Source organism: Euprymna scolopes, chromosome 17 (genome assembly GCF_053919585.1).
Source record: "Euprymna scolopes isolate OS-2025 chromosome 17, ASM5391958v1, whole genome shotgun sequence".
NCBI lineage: Eukaryota > Metazoa > Mollusca > Cephalopoda > Sepiida > Sepiolidae > Euprymna > Euprymna scolopes.
Window position 1 is genome coordinate 5,025,182 of NC_136498.1, and position 24,078 is coordinate 5,049,259.

A 24,078-nucleotide genomic window follows, 5' to 3' on the forward strand; every position below is an offset into this window, starting at 1 on the left:
AATGAACTTATAAACGGTTTAAGCAATTAGGTTAAATACGAAATTAAAACAATTGCAATGGATTTTGTTTCTGCAAGTCAGCCATTTTAGTCTTTGTTTATAGTTGAAAAAACTTTGTAACCCTTCAAAATTTGGAAGGAAATTGAAAGCTTTTAAACTGTTAAATAAAACGTCATTTAATTTTCAAAATCCTATTTTTGATAAAAATAAAAATTTATAAAATAAAATATGGTATACTTAAAAGAAACAAAACTGAATTTTTTTTAAAATCTCGAGAGGGGAGGATCAATTAATGGGCAACAAATAAAGCTTTGAAATAATTTAGATTTTAATCATTATGAAATAGAATATCCTTATTATTCACAAGTTTTTCTTTGATCTTATTCCTGTTTGCTCTCTTTTACTTCTCTAATAAGAATCATCTGATTGTATATTCATTGATTAACATAATTGGCAAACAATGCAAGCATATTATTTTTCCTATTCTTAAATATATCTTAGTCATCTTTTTTGTTATCAGAAAAAATGATCACCTAACACATGTTGGGAAGAGACGAAGAGAAGCATTTAAAAGACAAGAAGTAATCAAAAAGCAATAGATACAAGGAGAGTAACCTGGAAGAACTTACAAACTGAAATGTTTCATTCCACTGGAAGAAGATTTTTAAATACTATTAGTTTCAGATTTTGAAAAAAATTTGAAAGAAAAATCAGTAAATAGAATCTAGTATTCTTTAATACCTGCAAATATAAGTCTGTGGTCTCATTTTTATCACTATAATCAATCATTTTGTTATTAAAAAAATATATAATCTTAATTCATTGAAAAAAAGTTAGGATCAATATTTTTTATATGAATACATATAAAAACAACATTAAAAATAAAACAAAAAGGTGATGCAGTTATATATATATATATATATATATATATATATATATATATATATATATATATATATATATATATATATATATAGCAAGAATGTATTTAAAATTGTTAAATAAAAAGTAAAATTATGTGTTACACATGAAATCTTTGGGTTTTTATGATTGAGATAAACTAACTGAAAGCTAGGTGTGATTTCAATGATGATATGAGTACCTTGTATATGATGAGATTTAAACTTGCTGATTGAAGGCAAGATTAAATTAAAAACTGTTTGGTGTAATTGTCAGTAATTCTATAATCTTTAACAAATAAAATGAAATTTAATCTTAAACATAGTTTCTGTAATTTTTAGTTCAATTTAAAACTAAAGATAACGAAAACTACTAAACCTTTTTAATACAAGTATTAAGCAGTTCTTACATGTATTTGCTAAATGTCTAAATTTGTGAAGTGTAAAGTAGCAATATATTGCATATTGATAAATTATGATAAATGATGAGCAAACTTTAGATATGAAAACTTTATTTTGAAATATATAATTTAAATATACCATTCTTAAACAGTATTATAAAATTTACTATAAAACATTTTTATCTTGATTATTAATAGTGAAAAAGAAAATTTCCTATAAACATTGGCAAACAGTGTGAAAACATTTTTTATGTTGCAACTACATATACACACAAACATACAGATACACATATGAGTGTATATGTATGCATGAGTACATGTACATGCAAGTGAATGTAGACAGAAAGAACACAAACATGTTGCAGCAACTCACCTGACTTTGAGTGGGCAATGAGATGGTAATTAGCAAGCTTTTTCCCGGTTGCAGGACTAGCATGTAGACGACTCGATAAAGATGAGGTCTTACGAAATTTCAACTTTGGTTTTGAATACCTATGTAGATTGTCTGTTGAAGAGTAAGTCCTTTCTATCTGAGGGTCAGCAAAACGTGGATGCTTTTCACCAGACAGAGACTTGTATCGCTTGAGAGCTGTTTTGGTCAGTGAAGTGGCACCACCAGAGTGGCTTCCAACTTTGGGTTGTTGTCGAACGTCCCCAACTGATGACGATGGTGTGGTTCCGGATGAAACCAAGACATTACGCTGCCATGTGGCAGTTAGACCATCCTCAATCTTTTGTACAATTTGATCGGATGGACGGTTGACGCTGCCACTAAAACTTTGACATGTAGCACGACCAAGCGGCGGTGCTTTCTGATAGTTTATATTGGCATTATCTTGATTTAAAGTACTGTTCATGAAATCACATTGCATCACAGCTTCATAAGAGGGAAGCTGACTCTGGTATGATGGCTCCTCAAGAGGATTTACACAAATGTTCGCCTGGTTATTGGCATCATTAGGCCGCCCTGTGATAGAAGGACTACTCTGTGGATGTGTGAAACAGCTGGCATAAGTATCTGTACTGGCTGTACTTTCTTGACGAGGAAGAGTCTTCATCTCAATACAACCCTTGTTGTTGTCGCAGTCTAAATCACTCATTGCATCTGATGGAAACTCAAACTGATTCTGGAAAAAGAAAGAAGTCAGGGAAAATAGTTAGGAGTTTTTCAAAACTTGCAACATTCATATTTTTGATACATGATCAATTTGTATGGTATTAACAAAAAATGTACATATTAAAACACAAGAATTGGAATTTTGAGAAGACAAAAATGTTTTATTTTTCCATTAGCAACAAAAGGTATTTGTGGCATCAGACACCATACTTGAAAATAATGATCTAGTAAAATTGAAACAGAAGAGTTCATGTTCAGTATTTCTACTTTATATATATCAAATATTTTATAATCTATTTGTAAATTCCTTATATTTTATAATTATATATTTTAATTACTAACACAAATAACAAAAATACATTTTATAGATGCATAAAGGAAGATTATACTCGCTGATTTTGGGTACTATACATTAATACACAAAATACTTTGCATACCATCCTGACATATGTAAATCTACATATATGCTATGCTTTTCTGTATCGTCATGTATCCTACAAATTTTCCATTTCTATGGAATAGGCTCTCCCAATTAATACAGAAATGTTACATGATACTATTAAACTGAAATTAATTTTGTCAATAAATATTTTAAATGTATGTGGATATTGAGAATTACTTTCATTATAAGGATTTTAATTTATAATGTGCAGATGATCATTTTACCTTTGACTCATATAATCTTTACTAGAAAAACAACAGAGCAACATAATGTGTATTTTTTTAGGTATTTTATAAGTTGTTTATTATGCAACTACATTAGTATCGATTAAATATAAATCAGGATCTTATCAATTTGCAAATTTATTAGTAAAGATTAGCAGAATTCTGTTTTAAGCATGATTTAAGATTTTGTATAAAATTAATTGCTTTTTAATTTGGTTATAAGTTAAAAAAGATTAAAATATATTAATTATTCAGATGGCTAATAAACTGACCATGACTTGTTTCTTGAAACTTTTTTCTCTCCTAAAACTATTTTCTGTCTTTTACACTTTTAAATAGACAAAAGAATTTTGACACACAGACTAATTTGTCAGTCTCGATTCTGTATTTATCCATCATCTTCTAATAAAGAGCAATGTGTATTTATTTGTATATATATTATATCTGTTCCATCACACAAAAGTTACCAATAGAAAACTGCCAAACAAATCCATTACAAATATTTAAAGGAATTGACAAGACAAACAAGTCAGAAAATCCTTACCTTCAATCTATTTCCATAATAAGACATTTTATTTTTTCTGTCTGCTTTCTATACAGAAATATATATATATATGTTTTATTTTTTTATTACCGTTTTATCTGTTTGGTTACATATGTTTCGGATGTTGGACCGTGTTTATGATCTAACAGCCTCGTCAGACCTTACAGAAATGGAACCATTTCTGTAAGGTCTGATGAGGCTGTTAGATCGTAAACATGGTTCAACATCTGAAACATATGTAACCAAACAGATAAAATGGTAATAAAAAAATAAAACACATATTTGCTCTGCAATAGTATTGAGCACTCTCTCCAGGTTTTTACTAATTACCAGTTTTACTATATATATATTTTATTTTTTTCACTTTCTAATTTAAGACGTTTTACTATATTTATTTCTTTAACTTAACCGATTCAGAGGTTATTTTATATGAATCTTTTATTATTTTCATATATTACTAAATAGCTGAATATATGAAAATATCATTAGACCACTAGTTGACGTGTTAGATGATGATCCACTCACAATATGGCACACTCCTTTCAATGCATGTACAAAAACAAATTCCTTGCTATTAGGAATAACAAAAGATACATGAGTTAGCTTGTGGTGATCCCTATCATGACCACTTCAACACTTTGCTATCTTTAAAATATCATTTAGCTGCAAATTATTAGGTTGAGAGGAATGTTCTTCCAAAATTTTGAATGTTGATTTCAAATGCTGTATTTTCAAATTAGTTTTTGTTATAATACCTTTACTTTATATATCATTTTAAAAAGCGTTTTTCGCTCTATCTAATCATTTAAATTACAATCGTTTTGTAACAATTATGACTTCTTTTCAAAATGTTAGATACAAGATGGAAAAAAAGCAAATTCACACAATTTTCTCATTTTAATTCAAGCTAGGCTGAAAAGCTGCTGAAACAGCTTGCAATATTAACAAAGGATTTGGCCCAGGAACCACTACTGAATGCACAGCACAATCAGCGATAGGAATCTTGAAAATGACGAGCATAATGGTTGGCCATTGGATGTTGACAATGATCAATTAAGAGCCTTAGTCAAAGCCAATCCATGCACAACGGTTTGAGAACTTGCTTCTGAATTAGACGTAATATATACAATGATTTTCAACCACTTGAGAGAGATTGGAAAGACAAAAAACTTGATAAATAGGTACCTCACGAATGGAATGAAATGCTGTTATGAAGTATCATCTTCCCTTCTTTTACGCAACAAGAATGATCCATTTCTTGACCAGATTGTAACTTGCGATGAAAAGTGGGTTCTTTATGTTCAGCTCAGTGGTTAGATACCAACAATGCTCCACGACACTTCGCAAAGCCAGAGTTGCACCAAATGTCATGCTGACTGGTGGTCTGTGACCGGTTTCATCCATTAGAGTTTTTTGAATGCAAGCGAAATCATTACAGCAGAAAAGTACCATCAACAAATGGATGAAATGCATCAGAAACTTTGACAACAACACCCAGCATTAGTCAACAGAACAGACCCAATTCTCCTTCATAATAATGCCCGACTGCACATTGCTAAACTGACCCTGCAGAAGTTGAACGAATTGGACTATGAAATTCTGCCTCATCTACCATACTCTTCAGACCATTCACCTACTAGCTAACACTTTTTCAAGTATCTCGACAACTTTCTGCACGAGAAAAGTTTTAAAGACCTAAGTGATATCAAAAACGCCTTCATCGCCACCAGAGTGCAAGATTTTTTTTTTTACATTAGCATAAATACACTTGTTTTGTGTCGGCAAAAGTAGGTTGATTCAGATGGTGCTTATTTCCAATCAATATATTTTTGTTTAAGTCAAGATATGTTTATCTGAATCTAAAAGTTAAAAACCGCAAGAACTTTTGTCAACCTGATGAATAGAATTTCACAAGTAGCCTAACATCTTCATGAGGAGATCTATTTGTAAATTTGTTGATTTACACTGAAATTTAAAATAGTATTTTCATTGCTAATTGATGTAATGGAATAACCTAACATCCCTTCATAGATGAAATGAACTATAGATATATTGACCCTCTCACGTGACTGACAGAGAAGGAAAAAAGACACGAAGAGAATAAGATGTCGAGTAACTCTTATATTCCCTTGTAAATAAACCCTTTTGTCTTTCACCCATAACCCCGTTTTTCTTGCTGTATTCTTATTTAAAGTAAGGATATAACAAATGGCAACCGGATTCAAATTCACAAAAAGGAAACTTTAAGCCAAAAACATATTGGAAAACGAAGAGGAAAAATACTGCACGGAAAAATTCAACTACTGAAAAAAAAAAGCTAAGACACACACACAAAGTAAGTGGGAGAGTAAATGCCCAATGTGAGTTATTTAAGTTGAAAGACCTTAAAGAGGACATGTTTAAATGCTTGATATTTGTGCAAGGGTTAACATCCTGGAAGGATAAAGAGATTCGTTCTAGGATATTATCCATTATGAAACAAGACATAGAAATAACCTTATAGAAAGTTACTGAGGAATGCCAGAAACTGCTAAACTTAAAACAGGATAATACTAGTATCGAAGAGAAAAATATTGACAAAATACAAAGGGTAAAGCAAGGTGACCACTATGTAAAAAAATACTGTAAGATGTGTGGAGAAAAGAATCACTTCACAAAAGAGTGCTACTTCAAAAGCAAAATATGCTATAAGTGTGGGCGTAAAGGACATAAGTCAACATTATGCAAAAAGAAGAAATACTGTAAGCCTGAAATAAAGACCATTGATTCTAAAAAAGAGTCCATGTATGGTAAAAAAAGGAAATATATTGAAGTTAGAATTAATGGCTGGAAAGTAAACTGTCTTTTGGATACTGGAAGTGACATATCCTTAATTGATGAAACAACATGGAAGAAAATTGGTTCTCCAAAGCTGCAAAGCACAAAGAAAATTGCCAGAGGAATGTCTGGAAATAGATTAAAATTTTGGGGTGAATTTTATACTAATGTGACCCTGAATGAAAAGATGTTAAAAACTAAAATGTACATGATACCTGGAAAAAATTCTAATCTATTTGGTATAGATTTGATGATACGTTTCAATTTATGGGAGAAACCAATAAACTCATTTTGCAAAAGAGTAAATGTGACAGGATCTGAAAGTCCCAAACTGCCAGGAAGATTTGTTGGGGATTTGAAGAAGGATTTTAAAAATATATTTTCTGAAGGTCTGGGTTGCTGCACTAAAACGGAAGTGAAATTTGAACTGAAAGATGACGCAAAATCGGTGTTTAAACCCAAAAGAAGGGTCCGTATTCGGCATTAGAAACAATCGAGAAAGAATTAAATAGACTCAAAGAAATCGGAGTAATAAAATAAGTGGACTACTCTGAATGGGCATCACCCACATTTTATGTGAAAAAGAAAAATAAAAAAAATCAGGGTCTGTTGAGGTTTTTCGACGGGACTGAATGATTCCTTAAAGGATCATAACTATCCACTCCCTACCCCTTAGGAAATATTTTCCAAGTTAAATGGAGGAAAATTTTTCACAAAATTGATTTATCAGAAGCATATTTGCAGGTTAAAGTCCACGAAGATTGTTCTAAATACCTGACAATGAATACTCATAAAGGATTATTTTCCCTAAAACGATTGCCGTTTGGGTTGAAAGTAGCACCAAATTTATTCCAACAAATTATAGATGCCATGCTAGCAGGCTTGGATTTTGCAATGGCTTATTTAGACAACATTTTGATAAGAAGCAAAAATGTTGAACATAAAAACCATATTCAGAAGGTATTCAAGAAAATAGAAGACTACGAATTTATAGTGTCTCTCGAAAAATGTAATTTTGGTATGGACAAGATTGAATATTTGGGACAAATAATTGATTGGAAAGGTAGAAGACCTAACGCAAATAGGACAGAAGCAATTAGAGACATGCCTAGACCAGACAATGTAGTGAAACTACAGTCATTCTTGGGTCTAGCAAACTACTATAATTCTTATATCCCAAATATGCACGAACTAAGAGCACCATTAAATGAATTATTGAAGAAGAATAAAAAATGACTCTGGACAAAAGAATGGGAGGAAGCATTCCAAAAAATTAAAAGATGTTTGTTATTGGATCTAGCGTTAGCACATTACGGTCCGAAAAAGGATTTAATCATAGTAGCAGATGCGAGCGAATACGGTTTAGGAGTGGTGCTTCTACACAGAATGGAAGATTGATCTACTAAACCAATTTCTCACGCCTCGAGGGTTTTATTACCCACTGAAAGAAAGTACAGTCAGATCAAAAAAGAGAGTTTGACGATTTTGTATGCCGTGAGAAAGCTTCATAGATTCATTCATGCAAGATCTTTCGTCTTGGAAACGAACCATAAACAATTATTATTGATTTTTGGTTCGAAAAAAGGGATTCCTACTCATACGGCAAATAGATTATAGAGATGGAGTATTATTTTGCTCAATTACGATTTCAAAATGAAACACTTAGCATCTAGTAAAATTGCACATGCAGATGGTTTGTCGAGATTGATCCCCAGTAAAACTGAATTTGAAGAAACTGTTATAGCAGCACTAAAAGAAGAAAATGAACTAACAGATATATTAATAAATATTATTAGGGAACTTCCTGTTACACTTGAGGAAATAACGAAAGTAGCGAAAACAGATGAATATATTAATAAGATAAAAAAACGAATGGGACAAGACAAAAAGAATAGAAAAGGATTAAAAGTGTTTCCATTTTCTATGTGTGATGAAACTCTGATGTACACAGACAGAGTGGTAATACGGCAAGTATTACAAAAGAAAATCCTAAAAGAATTCCACATGGGACATCCTGGAATCTCCAGAATGAAGGCCCTAATGAGAGGATTCACATACTGGCCTGGAATGGATTAGGACATTGAGAATATGGTGAAATTATGTAAAGGTTGCCAACTAGCCGCAAGATCTCCCCCCCCCCATACAGATACAACCTTGGCCTAAAACAGATGTACCCTGGACATGCATCCATATCGATTACGCAGGACCTCTGAAGGGATATTATTACCTAGTAATCATAGATAGTATGTCAAAATGGCCACAAATTTTTTAATACAAACACCCTACAATGGCAAACACAATAAAAGCGCTGGACTAGGTATTGAATCGGTTCGGAGTTCCAAAAACAATTGTTAATTATAAGTGAGGCACTGGCCATTGAACACATTACAACACCAACTTTTAACCCTTGATCAAACGGAGAAGCGGAAAGATTTGTCAATACTTTTAAACAAGTTTTAAAAAAGAATAATAACATCGACACGGAAGAAAAAAGCATTAAAAAATTCTTAGCAATATATAGGATAACACCAAATCCAAATGCAAATGCTAAATTATCCCCAGCTGAAATTATGTTTGCCAGGAAGGTAAGTTTGGTGTTCGACCGGTTAATCCCGAGAGAAAAAGTAAAAATAAAAGTATCAAGGATAATGTAAGGACGGGGATAAAGTTTTCTTCAAAAAGTTATCGGGCAGGGAAGAGTTTTTGGGAAGAAGGCATAATCTCAAGAAGAATTGGGAGAATTGTTTACATTATAAAAGGGCAGACTTTTTTCCACAAAAAACATATTAACCAACTGAGACCCCGATACATAGAAACAGTCAGAAATCAAGAGTTACCAATGGAAGTGCTATATGACACTTTCTATATACAACCTCCAAACAAGAAAGTACCAGTAACTCAGAAATCCAGTCACTCTCCAAAAGTAAAAAAATCGGCAAACACAAATGGTGAGGAGACGTGAAAGGAAAAGGAAAAGGACCGAATTTTTTGGACAAAGTCTAAAAAAGAAAAAATGGTAAAAGCAAAATTCTATGGAAGAATTTAGCTTGGGAGGAAGGTGATGTAATGGAATAACCTAACATCCCTTCATATATGAAATGAACTATAGATATATTGACCCTCTCACGTGACTGACAGAGAAGGAAAAAAGACAGGAAGAGAATAAGATGTCGAGTAACTCTTATGTCACCTGTATTCCCTTGTAAATAAACCCCTTTGTCTTTCACCCATAACCCCGTGTTTATTGCTGTATTCTTATTTAAAGTAAGGATATAACACTAATATTACAAACTGAATGAACACAACTTAAAAATACCTGTTCTTGGAATCCATTTTATAAATTAGCAAACTTCAGGAGAATCTTAATTTATCAACTTACGTTTACTATTTATCCAGCTGGTTGCAATAAAATAAGTTTTAAAAGATAAAAATGAAAAATGATAGATTAATTAAAATGATTTTAAACATTAGAATACAATGATCACAGATGTAAGAATCTTTTTAAATGGTTTAATTTGTGCAAAACCTTATAGCCTATATATCAGATAGAAATTCCTAAGCTTTCAGCTATATTGAGGCTACTTTTATTTTTATGGTTTATTATTATTATTTATTCCAATTTCTGCTGTAGCTGTCCATTTGAACTTGAAATCATAAAAATTGGACAATCATCTCATAAGATGTATAGCAATAACATACTGAATTTTCAAGAGTATACAACAATTTTAAATGCCTGTCCAAAAAAAGTCTGGAAAGTTACTAAAGGCACCTCGTATATATTTGTCTTCCCATCCTCTTCCTTTGCGCTCTCTTTAAGTCAGCAAGTAAAAAAAATATTAATTAATCTTCCTTTCTTGCATATGTGTATGTATAAGGATAAATGAAGCAAAAAATTATATTTTAAACATTTAAATGAAAGTCATCAGAAAATAATTAATAATAAAGAAATATTTTTTTTGTAGACCATGATAAGGTAAAGCCATAACAATTACCCACTAATATAGCATTGAGAAGCCCCACCAGAAGCTTCTGCATGGTTCAAAGTCCATTCACCAAGTGGCAATACAGCAGCCCCAGTACTTTGCACCTACTGATAGGACGATCTCCTTAGTAGTTAGTCCAAGGTCTGGGTTCCTGACTATCAGGCAAATAATGTCAGCCCAGAAAAACGTTTTCCCCCAGCACCCTTATTAGTGACATGGTTACAAGAATAGAAAAAGAAACAGAAAATTTCCAACATCTCAGGCAACTGCTCATGCAAAAATACTGCTGACCCAGAGTACAGCTTTTTCTTCTCCCTTTGTTCGAAAAATCATTCGTTCTAAATAAGGACTTAGGGACAAATTAGGAGAAGCAAGAGTTAGGAGAGCTGCCAACAATGCATCCACAATGCATTATTTACTCTCCATTAAAAAAAAAAAAACTGATAACAATATTATGTATTCTACTTAATATGAGTTCAATTGACATGTTTAGGGGAAAGTATGGTGACAGTTTCTTCTCTCACTAACTGAAGTAAAGAAAGAATTCAGTTGACAAATTTAACGTGTGTAATTCTTTAGCAACTCAGTTAAATTTCCTCAAGTCATTTGAATGGAAATTATCTATCCCTTTTGCTTACATTCGACGCTAGGCGGTGCATTTCTTAGTAGGAAAAGTAAGAAAAATGGAATGGTGTCGGCAGTTTTTTTTTTTTTTACAAAAGGAATGTGGGAAGACGTTGAATCCAAAATTGGAGAACACGTTTATTTTGAGTAAATTTAGCAAGTGAATCACAAGCCATAAATTGACAACAATGAATTCTAATAATAAATTTTAACAATAATATTTGGAGGAGGGGTGATCGGGGGCAAGTGTAGAAAGAAAAGCAATTGGGTAAATAAATTAATACATAACTGAAAGAAAAATTAATACATGACAAAGAAAAACAGACATTTAAAAATATTTTTTTAATATCGATTCTTCAAAGCATTTCCTATTGAATGGTATATTAGCAATTTATTTTAATCTCTTCCATTTTCAATTTTCTGTTTAAACATTTACTCGACTGTAGGCCCAATTTAAAAAAAAAATATTTTTAGTTTGCTGGGATCTTAATTATTATATCTGCTATTCTAGGTATAGCTAAATAGTGTTATCTTAGGTAGTAACCATACAATGATGATATTGATGATAAAAAGAGCAAACCAGGCAAAGCTTTTAAGTACAAATATAAAATAAATCTTGGAATGATGATTTTAAAACACTCATCTACATAGAAATAGACAAGAGTTTCCATAAGTTGCTCATGCTTATGTGCACTTTTTCTCAGTATTTTTCTTTTGGAAAAACACTTCCTCAAAAATTTTAAAACTAGGTATAAAGCCATAAACAATATAAATCGCAAAAAAATATAAAACAACAAAACAAAATTATTAATATTTAGTAATAGGTTATTTGATCAGAGCATAGATTTCTGCTAAAAAAAAAAAAACACATCTAAAACTGTGTCGGTTCTAGAAGGTTTGAATACAACTAGCCTTATCAATCAGCAGACATAGTGTATTAAAAATGGTATTTATTAGAAAAAAAATATTAACTGCATAGAAATAATACTTTTGCAGAGTTTCAAAGAAGTCGGGTAGATAATTTTTGTCCGGGTAGAATAATCTAAATTCACTTTCTGTATGCAAGATGTTATCGAGTATGAGCAGCTGTTTGAATGAAACAGAAGGAAAACAGATAAAAGAAAATCCTTTAAGAGTTTGATATCAATAGAGTCTATTGATTGTGCTGCAAATGAATGGAAGCAATGATAAAGTGGTTGGATAATCTTTACTTACAGATTTGGGCACCTTGACAAAAATCTAAGAAAAGAATTCATCTTAAACGTTTCTTTTAAGTGATTTGCCATGAGAGATTTAGTTGATTTAAAAAAACTAAAGGCAAAACTGTGTATATATTTGACAAATATATTTACATCAGTAGTTATTCTAAATTATCTATGTTGTGGATTTGAAACAACTAATACAACTACTTTTAAAAATTACAAGTAAAATTTAAATCTACTGCCTATGTAAGATATTATATAACTTCTAATGTACCAATTCACAGAACGACTATAATCATATAAAAATTGTAGTATTAGTAACAGAACTATGCATTTATTAACTTGAATTTTCAAAGTCACATTTTTCTGAAAATTTTAATACAGTATATAATTTGTGAATATATAATTATATTATGCATCAATATAACTGACATAATAGAATTTTTTAACACCTATTATGACTGACGGAATAATATTGCTAAAATAAAAGTCCATATATATCCCCAATTTCAACGAAGATTCTAAAGTTCAACTAAACGGTTTTCAAGTTCAAAAAGTAGCAGCTGAAGAAGGTTGGAGATTGCATCAGCCGAAATGTTATGATGTAACACTATGAAGCATCTGATGTTGAATATTAGAGAAATGCGGCATGAGAAATCGAACCTGGCTAGTGGGTTTTAGAATTATTGATACTTAATTCACAAAATAAATAAGCGAGTGTTAAATTAAATTTTTTCTGAAAGTAAGAGATAAACAGAAAAAAAAAATAGGTCAAAGTTTTTAATAGGAACTCATCGCTTAAAAGAGGATGGAGGGAACAATAAAGGAGGTTGAACAGGTCGACATTTGATATGTAGGAAAATGGTATCAAATGTCAAGCAACATTGACAGGTTCAAACATTTGATACGTATGAATGGAAGATCAATTTCTAACCGGCACTGGTAAATTGGTATATAAACACGGCAAGTTGTGAAGTCGAGAGAATCTTGCCTTTTTTTTTGCAGAGGCTGAATGTGTTGAATCTCGTATTAACAGAAGAAGCAAGCCGCGCCCAACTCCTACCACGACAACGAACTTAGAAAACCAGACATTCGCAGTGTTCCAACACTCAACTGTTATACATTTATGTAACAAGTAATTAATGTATTATTTTTGCTTTTATAATACCCTTAGACTTTTTACTTATAACACGTCGTCTGTCTTTTTTTTTCGTATGACGTCACCAGTCTGACTCGAGTGACTTGCTGGAGAATACCCAACTTGCTTTTCAGCGCATGTCGACTTGGATCGAAGACAACGTGACATGCGACAAAAAGGAGCTGTGATCCAGAGGGGTCAACCCCCTTCCCAGCAGGGGCAGCTGACCAGACGGGAGGTAACGTAATAATAAATAAAACAACAAAGATAAGAATAGTAGCTAAAACGCAGAGCAGTGTAGATAGATGTCCATTTGATCTGAAGTTCATACCCCAAAGAGGGTTAATCTCGTTTATGAATTTACAATCACATGCAGTTATGAATCTCAAATCATGTGATCGTAGTGCTTCCAATGCCAACCAAATTATCTGCAGCAAGTTTGCTCCCAACAGCTTTGCTATAAATATGAATCAAACTAGACATTACTTCACTTGCTCATCTAATCAACATAGTTACAGATTTTCGAGTAAGCCTATATTTATGCGTGTGACAGAGTAAGACAAAAAATAGATAATACTGGTAATAACATACACTTGATGATAGGTGAGAAATTGATGCATAAGAAGATCTAAATTGTTTTTCTATCATCAACTGTGCATTGATTTTTCTCATTGGATTGCTATTTTTTTTATTATTTTTGTATAAAATGTGATTACAAATGAAATGCAATTTCCTGTTCGAACATTTATTCATGCACATGCTGTTTGTAGTTAAATCTGTCCTTTAATAAACTTGTGGGTCAGATTATGAAAAGGGTTGGCATTTTAAGATCAATTGAATGAAAAGATCATATTTAGATGTAACCACATTTAGCATACTTCAGTTGTGTTTCCGCAAACATTGTTAAGAAAACAGAAAAAAACAAGATTACATTCCAAATTGGAATTCGCTAAATAGAAAAAAATTTGTTTGGTTCATCTGATGCTCAATAATAGCATATTTCACTCTTTTATAAAGCCATTTTTATAACATTAATCAAGATAACTATATATTTCCGAATTCGAAATATTTTAAATAACCTTGTTGGAGGTTTTATCAGATCGTTAATCTATTATATAAATGAAAACTCATAATCCTGTCTTTGTGTGTGTGTATCCAGATAAAAGTCAGAAGCTACATAAGATACACTTATAAATTTTGCATCATCAAATATGGAGTGAACTCGATCTGGTTATAGTAAAAAAAAATGTTCATTTCCTTGAGATCACCAAATTAGTATGTGTCAGGGAAGGACTAAAAAATTACTTTTTTTCATTCTTACTGAAAGTTGTTTCAAAAACAACACTGAAGTTAGGGCAAACAGCAATCAAATTTCTTTTTCTTTACATGATCTTGAAACAGTTGTAAGTGAGAGAGAAAACGAAGCAATCATTAAGAGAGAAAACTTTTAAAATAAAGCAGTTAAATTTGAAGCAATCGATTTAAGCACACAACAGATGAAAATACCATATCTGGACATATAATCAGATCACCCAAAAGGTTCAGAGATGGAACAATCACAAGCTGATTTTATTATTTTCTTTTATCGTTTTTTTTTTTAAATTCTTTTCCTCTTTTCTTTTCATTTAGACATTTGAAAGAAGAGGGATGTGATAATATGTCACTGTTGAATCCCCTTAGATACCTCTCCAAAAAACGGGAGTTCCAATAAAAACCCTTGGCTTGGTGTGCGCGAAATTAAAAACAATAAAAAGGGAGGCTGCCACTCATTATTATGAAAAAGAAACATTAAAATTTAAAACTAATGCTACATTTATTGTTTATATCCGTCCTGGGGAGAATATTTTACTCTGTCTCACTCTCATATATATATATATATATATATATATATATATATATATATATATATATATATATATATATATAGGAAATTTATTACCGTGAGTCCAGAATGAGTTTATAAATTGTTTCAGCTAGAGGAAAATCCTCAAAGAGAGGAAAAAATCCAACTAGCATCGTCAGAATTCATAGATGGACTAAGTTATAAAGTCAAATAAGAATGGAAAAATCGTAGATAAAGGGGAGTTAGAAAAGAAAGGGGTGGTAGGGAGAGGACGTTGGAGTTTAAAGTAGTAGGAGTGTATTAAATAAGAGAGGGGTTTATAATTAAATATTAATTATGTTAAAATTCTTATATACGTTTTTTTTAACGGTTTAAACTTAAAAGACGCTACTTTTATTGATAACAGCATAAGTAACAGTTAATTTAAAGGATCACCATGGCAACAGGTTGGAGAGTTAATGTTAGTGAAGGAACGGGTTGAAAATGGGGTTTAAAGTAATTTAGCCTGGCGGGGAGAGATTGAAAGATATTTATTGTTTATAAAATGGAAAGAAAAAGAAAAGGAAAAATAAGTTAATGAATTATACTTTACAGGTTTATTTTGATAGTATAATGATATATATAATTAAATATAATATATATATAAATAAATTAGCCGGGCAGGTAGAAATTATACGTTACAGATTTATTTTAATAAAATAAAATAAAATAGGTGAAAGCTTAAGTAAGTAACTTAAATAATAGATAAAAAAATAACAAAAAAAAAACAAAAACATTTTTAATAAGTAACACACAAATACAAGCACACGCATAAATATGTACAGCAAATGCACATACGTAAATGGGGGAAAAGCACATGCGTGATTACACATACACACACACACATATATATATATATATATATATATAAACATACATACACATACACAAACACAAACACATATATATATATATGCACACATACACAGATACGTAAAAATACACGCATATATACATATATAAACACATATGTAAATACACATACATCCAGATGCACACACTTACACATGCATATACATATATATACATATACATACATATATATATATATAAATATAAATTAGCTGGGAGGGGAGGGAAATTGTAAAATATTTTATAAATAATTTTTAAATTTTCGGGTGTTGTAGTTGAAGGAAAGAGAGAAGGAAAAAATATAAATTAATGAATTATAAGTTACAAGTTTATTTTACTAATATAGAAATAGGTAAGAATATCAGTAAGTTAATCAAATAATAATAAATTCATAAAATTATTAGGGAGATATTTATAAGTGAATAAAACATACACACAGAAAAAACACACACACACAAATACACATGTAGAAGATACGCACACAAATACAAATACATATATATATAAACACATACATATACACACATGTAGAAGATACGCACACAAATACAAATATATATATACATACATATACATATATATATACACATATAAATACATACATACACACACATATACATGTATATGTGTGTGTATGTATGTATGTATGTATGTATATGTGTGTGTATGTATGTATTTATATATATATATATATATATATATATATATATGTATATGTATGTATATATATATATGTATTTGTGTGCGTATCTTCTACATGTGTGTATATGTATGTGTTTATATATATGTATTTGTATTTGTGTGCGTATCTTCTACATGTGTATTTGTGTGTGTGTGTTTTTCTGTGTGTATGTGTTTTATTCACTTATTATAAATATCTCCCTAATAATTTTATGAATTTATTATTATTTGATTAACTTACTGATATTCTTACCTATTTCTATATTAGTAAAATAAACTTGTAACTTATAATTCATTAATTTATATTTTTTCCTTCTCTCTTTCCTTCAACTACAACGCCCGAAAATTTAAAAATTATTTATAAAATATTTTTCAATTTCCCCCCCCTCCCAGCTAATTTATATTTATATATTTATGTATGTATATGTATATGTATATATATGTATATGTATGTGTAAGTGTGTGCATCTGGATGTATGTGTATTTACATATGTGTTTATATATATTTTTACGTATCTGTGTATGTGTGCATATATATATATATGTGTTTGTGTATGTGTATGTATGTTTACATATATATGTATATATATATATATATATATATATATATATGTATGTGTAATCACGCATGTGCTTTTCCCCCATTTACGTATGTGCATTTGCTGTACATATTTATGCGTGTGCTTGTATTTGTGTGTTACTTATTAAAAATGTTTTTTTTTTTTTTGTTATTTTTTTATCTATTATTTAAGTTACTTACTTAAGCTTTCACCTATTTTATTTTATTTTATTAAAATAAACCTGTAACGTATAATTTCTACCTGCCCGGCTAATTTATTTATATATATATTATATTTAATTATATATATCATTATACTATCAAAATAAACCTGTAAAGTATAATTCATTAACTTATTTTTCCTTTTCTTTTTCTTTCCATTTTATAAACAATAAATATCTTTCAATCTCTCCCCGCCAGGCTAAATTACTTTAAACCCCATTTTCAACCCGTTCCTTCACTAACATTAACTCTCCAACCTGTTGCCATGGTGATCCTTTAAATTAACTGTTACTTATGCCGTTATCAATAAAAGTAGCGTCTTTTAAGTTTAAACCGTTAAAAAAAACGTATATAAGAATTTACACATAATTAATATTTAATTATAAACCCCTCTCTTATTTAATACACTCCTACTACTTTAAACTCCAACGTCCTCTCCCTACCACCCTCCTTCTTTTCTAACTCCCCTTTATCTACGATTTTTCCATTCTTATTTGACTTTATAACTTAGTCCATCTATGAATTCTGACGATGCTAGTTGGATTTTTTCCTCTCTTTGAGGATTTTCCTCTAGCTGAAACAATTTATAAACTCATTCTGGACTCACAGTAATAAATTTCCTATATACTGCTCTGACTACACATTGAGCACTCTAGTCCGTTTTTTTCACCACTGGTAAATATATATATATATATATATGTGTGTGTGTGTGTGTGTGTGTGTGTGTGTGTGTGTGTGTGTGTGTGTGTGATGAAAGGTTAATGTCCTTTTTTTTCAAGACAATTCATCAAACTCAAAATAATTTGTATAAATTTCAAAGAAAATTTCAAAAAATCATGCTCTCTTGCAAATGATTATGCTTTTAGCAAAATCTTATGCAATATTCCACAAAAACTGCATTTAGAATATAAGTTAATTTAAAATTGAATATGTATCGAAAATTTAATGAAAATCTGACCATTAGTTGATGTTTGCTAGATATTTTAAACACGGGTGTGTTTACGGCTTCAAAATGATCACTGCATATGAACGTTTTTTTAAGGTGTCGATAATGCAAACACCATTTTGGTTTCGCATTTTCATTAATATTTTCATATAGTATAAAAAAATTTTTTAAATTCTACTAGTTTATTTGAAGCTTCTTCTTTTAAATGATACAAAAGATATGATGGTAATATTAAATTAAAGTACAGTTACATTGTGTTACATATGGGGAGGAGTTAAATCTGTGTCTCGTGTATGAGGTACGTATAACCATGCTTCAGTTTCTCAGGAGGTGAGCTCTTACCACCAAAACTTAGGGTTAATAGGTTTGGTACATGCACTTATTGTACACTGCTAAAATAATAACATTATTATTTCGAAAGCCATTCTTTACATGGGGAGGAGAGAATATTTTGTAACTTTCATCTAACAATTTAATAAAAGTAAAATATTGTAAAACTTGAATACCCCACCCCCCAACAGCCCTTAAGCCCCTGAAGGGGCATAGGCCATCTACAACTTTTGTAGATGTTTTTGTAGCGAGGAGTTCTTTTTACAGGGTGAGGGTGCTGGCCCCATGCCCAAACTTCCCAGAAGGTACATACAGTGTCTAGCCTTTCCAAATGGTCACCAACCTGGTACTGGCCAGGCTCAATGTTGCTTAACTTCGGTGATCTGGCAAGAACCGATGTGTCAACGTGATTGTGCTGTACAAAACTTGAAGATAACTTGAAACTATTATTTAAAAATTGTGCGGTACAATCAGTGCATGAGAGCCATAGGATTTAATGTTTTTTTAGAGGGAGTTGGGGACTTGCTACTCTGATTTTAGGTTAGTTGTAGGACTACAGGAGAGTTATTTAGGGCCATATGTCATTGGGAGGGCTAACGGTTTGGTATTAATGGTAAAATAAGTAATCATTTTTCTTTTTTTATTAACTTTTCAGAGCATGCCCTCCCCTAAAAAAGGTACAAAGTTTTCTCATCAAGTTTTATTTTTTTGTTATTTTGTTAAAAAGCTGAAAATGAAAAATCATTAAATTTATATGTGGAACTAATCCCTCACTCAAAATTCTAAAAGATATTTTACTTTTTCCTTCTCTCCGCCAAGTTTTTCAGAGCGTTTACATGTAATCCCCTAAAAAATGGAATCTATTTTGTTGAGGGGAGGGAGAAATTGTTTATCGACAAATAAATTTCCTTTAACAATTACAAGACGCTTCTTCAACCACTGATATCCATGACAAATAACACCCTACCTGAGAATTCTTCCTTAAAACTCCTCAGCCTAACATTCACGGGCAATATGAACTGAAACAAATACATTGAGGATATTGCAAAGGCTGCTACAAAGAAGGTGGGTTCCCTTTATCAAGCTAGAAGACAACTCACATCTGAGAGTATCCTGTACATCTACAAGGCCACCATTCGTCCATGCATGGAGTACTGTTGCCACATCTGGGCTGGTGCATCTACCACTAGTCTCTCCCTCTTTGATAGGGTCCAAAAAAGATTTTCCAATCTAATAAGTCTCACTTTGTTAACTAAGCTCCAGCCCGTCTCATCACTGCAATGTTGCATCCCTGTGCCTGTTTTACAAATATTTTAATAGAATGTGCTTTGAAGAACTCGTTGCACATGTGCCCCCTTGACAAACATATCCTCAACAAACCCGCTTAGCAACAAAATCTCACCCCTTCACTGTTGAGGTTCCTCTCGTACATGCCAAAAAGCTTCCTACTCTAATATTTTCTTCCTTCGAACAGCTAGACTTGTGATTTCCCTTCCTGTTACCTGCTTCCCTGTCTGTACTGATATGCAGAAGTTTAAATGTAATGTAAAGCAACATCTTGTTAACTTTTCCTAGACCTGGTCCCAAATTAGTAGCCCCTTACGTCCAAGAGGGGATATGTCTTGTTAGGAGTGAACGTGAGTACAAAAAAAAAAAAAAAATCCACGTTATGTTTTTTACAATAATAGATTATACAAAATAAATAAATAAATAAATAAATAAAATAGTACTTATGTAAAATACGGACCGTGCTGAAATAATAACATTATTCAGAAACTCATTCTTCACATAAGGAAGGAGGGAATTCTAAAAAGTATTTTGTATTTTAACCTAACAATTTAATGAACAAAAGCTACTTGAAAACCACAAGTCCACTACAAACTTGAATTTAACTTGAAAATCCTAAAAAAAAAAATAGCACACCTACACTACAGGTCCATATTCGGTACTACTGCACTTTTTGATCCGTCCTGAAATAATAACGTTATTATTTAAAAAGCCATTCTTAATATACGGAGGGAAGGGTGTTTTGTACCTATTCTATACTTTAACCTTACAATTGAATTAAAAAAACATATCATAAAACTTTAATTAAATTTGGAAATACGATTTTATAAATAGCGCGGATCAGTAAGTGCACTAGCACCCCATATTCTAAATAAGTGTAAAAAAATTTATAACCCCCCCCCCAAAAAAAAAACTGTAACGCAAGAAAGTTAAAAATATGTTGGAAACTTACTTTTTTTTTTTTTTACATCGTCAAAAATATTTGACTTGTATTTTTTCGTGTCAGTTCATCAAACTCAAAATAATTTGTAAACAATTTGAAAGACAATTTCTAAAAATCATGTTCTCTTGCAAATGTTTATGATTTTTGGCAAAATATTATACAACATTCAATAAAAAAAAAAAAAACGTCTTTTAAAAGAAATTTCACATTCTTAAGAAAACTTAGCGTCTGCTGTATATTTTTAGGGTTCTTTGAGGTTTACGGAAATTTATGAGAAATTTAACTTCGGGAATTTCCGGAAACAGACGCGAAATTTTTTTTATGAAAATAAAGTTTATTATTTCATTTTGTTAGTAATTTCAACTTAATGAATAATACAGAAGTTATTTAAATCAATTATAGCTGTAATAATTTTGTTAAAAATATAAACGTTTTATAAAAAATTTATCAAGAATAGAATCAATGATTCTAAGAATCATCACTAGAAAAGTACGAAATTTAGTTTTTCCGTTAAATCTGAACAATGCTGAAATTACGGAAAAACACAAATAAATGGATGGTAGTTTTCTAAAGTTATAGTTTCTTATTATTGACGGTGAAATTGATTTTTTGTGCCATTACTCGTCAACTAATTATGGGACTCTTGCAGGATTTGATCAGGATTCTCGGGAATTCCTATCAAACATGGATCGGGGGTGACCGGCAATCATCGGTTTAAGCCGAGCGTTGTTCAAAATGTTAAAACGCTAAATTGACATTTTTTTTTTTTTTTATGTAATGTTTTTATTATTTTGGTACTCTTGCATAATTTGACCCGAATTCTCGTGAATTCTCGTAAAGCATGGATCGGGCGAGACCGGCAATTATCGGTGTCAGCAAAGCGTCGTAACAGACGCAGACTAATGAAAAAAATAAATAAATAAACCGAAAAAAACAAAAAAACAAATGCATTGCAAATAATCAGAAATAACAAAAAACCTACCTTGAAAAATGAAAACGTTTATTTCATTTTAGTATTTAATTTTTTTTTTTGTTTTTTTTTTCAAAATGTTTATCAACAGAAAGTTTGTTTTTTTTTTCTCCAAGAAAAGATTTTTAACCGTATAATTGTTAGGTGTAAGTACAAGTTGTTTTTTTTTTTATGTTGTTTTATTTTCTTTTTTGTAACCATATTTTTTTTCTTGATTTTTTAAATTTTATTTTCAAGACTTGTTGCTCAGTCAAATTCTTTTGGTGGCACTGTCCATTTGTACATATCCAGGAGAAACCATCCTTTACACACGATCTTTTTTTTTAAGTAAACATTTGTGTTGTTGCAATGTTGCAGTCACCTCATTATTTGGAGACAGCAATTTCTTCTCCTGACAATATGAGATTATTTTCTGCATTGATGTTTTCATTTCTTTTTCTAACATGTATAGATTTATTTTCTTGCCTGTAATTTTTCTTTTTGGCGAATTTGAAAATATATTTGTTTGTCAGCTTTTCTTTTTTTTTCTTTTCTTTTTTTTATTTCTTTTTTTAATTTTTTTATTATTTTTTTTTTTTTTGGTTTAGTCGCTTTCTTCCAATTCGAATGTCGTCTGCTTCCATTTAGATAGCGCTCGTGAATTCCCGTCAAGCATAGATCGGGCGAGACCGGCAATCATCGGTGTCAGCCGAGCGTTGTTCAAATGTTGAAACGCTAACTCGACTTTTTATTTTATTTATTTAAAAGAATTTTCTGTTATGTTTTAGTAATCTTAAGGTGATATTAAGGGGTGGGATGACTTTATTTTCAAATTAATTACTTATTTATATATATATATATATATATATATATATATATATATATATATATATATATATATATATATATATATATATATATATATATATATATTTACCAGTGGTGAAAAAACCGGACTAAAGTGCTCAATGTGTAGTCAGAGCAGTATATAGGAAATTTATTACTGTGAGTCCAGAATGAGTTTACAAATTGTTTCAACTATGAATTGTTCCATCTATGAATTCTGATGATGCTAGTTGGATTTTTCCTCTCTTTGAGGATTTTCCTCTAGTTGAAACAATTTGTAAACTCATTCTGGACTCACAGTATGCAGGCCCAGGAAATCCCCAAGGGCAGGTAACTGCCGTACATAGCAGAATACCTCCATTTTAGGCCAATCTAGCCCTTCCCCCCCACCAAAATGAGATTATTTGGTACTTATACAGTTTAGTGACGACATTAAAAAATGGAAATATTGAAAAAAAAATTTATTGTACGTAACTGTTATAGACTGAAGTTCTCCGAAAAAAAATTTCACTTCATTTGATCAAGTAGTTTTTTTTTTTTTTTTACAGCGAAAAACAATTATTTATCACGACGACGTCAACGTGGCTATTTTGGAAATGTACCTAGCAGAATACCTCCATTTTAGGCCAAATTTCGCAATCTAGCCTTTTTTTCTCGCTATATTGAGATGCGCACAACACAACGCACAACACATCTGCAATTTTTTTACGTTTTTTTTTCTTTTTTTTTTAAATCTGCAATTTTTTTTTTTTTTAAATAAGAATACTATTGAATATGCAAAGAAATTGAAGAATGCAAAGAATTGAAGAATTTTTATACGAGATTATTTTCGAAACATGCGCAGTTGGACACGCATGGATAACTCCGAAACTTTGTTTATTTACTTCTGTTACAAATTAAAAAAAAAAAAAAAAAAAAAAAAAAAAACACCCCAAAAATGGCATCTGTCTTCGCAAAAAAAATAATCTCATTCTGGTGGGGGAAAAAAGGGCTAGATTGGCCTAAAATGGAGGTATTCTGCTATGTACGGCAGTTACCTGCCCGTGGGGATTTCCTGGGCCTGCAATAACATTTCCAAAATGGCCACATTGACGTCGTCGTGATAAATAATTGTTTTTCGCTGTAAAAAAAAAAAACTACTTGATCAAATGGAGTGAATTATTTTTTCGGAGAACTTCAGTCTATAACAG

The 24,078-nt window shown here is 30.9% G+C and overlaps 1 protein-coding gene across 3 annotated transcripts in view; it reads right to left on the bottom strand.

The window, feature by feature from the left end:
* LOC145296655 (potassium voltage-gated channel subfamily B member 2-like) overlaps window positions 1-24,078 on the bottom strand; it is a 1,059,074-nt gene that overhangs the window by 281,682 nt on the left and 753,314 nt on the right. For all 3 annotated transcript variants that reach the window (XM_080142594.1, XM_080142592.1, XM_080142593.1), the window contains exon 4: window positions 1,674-2,427. In XM_080142594.1, coding sequence (XP_079998720.1) covers window positions 1,674-2,427 — 754 coding nt within the window. The remainder of the gene's footprint in view (window positions 1-1,673; window positions 2,428-24,078) is intronic.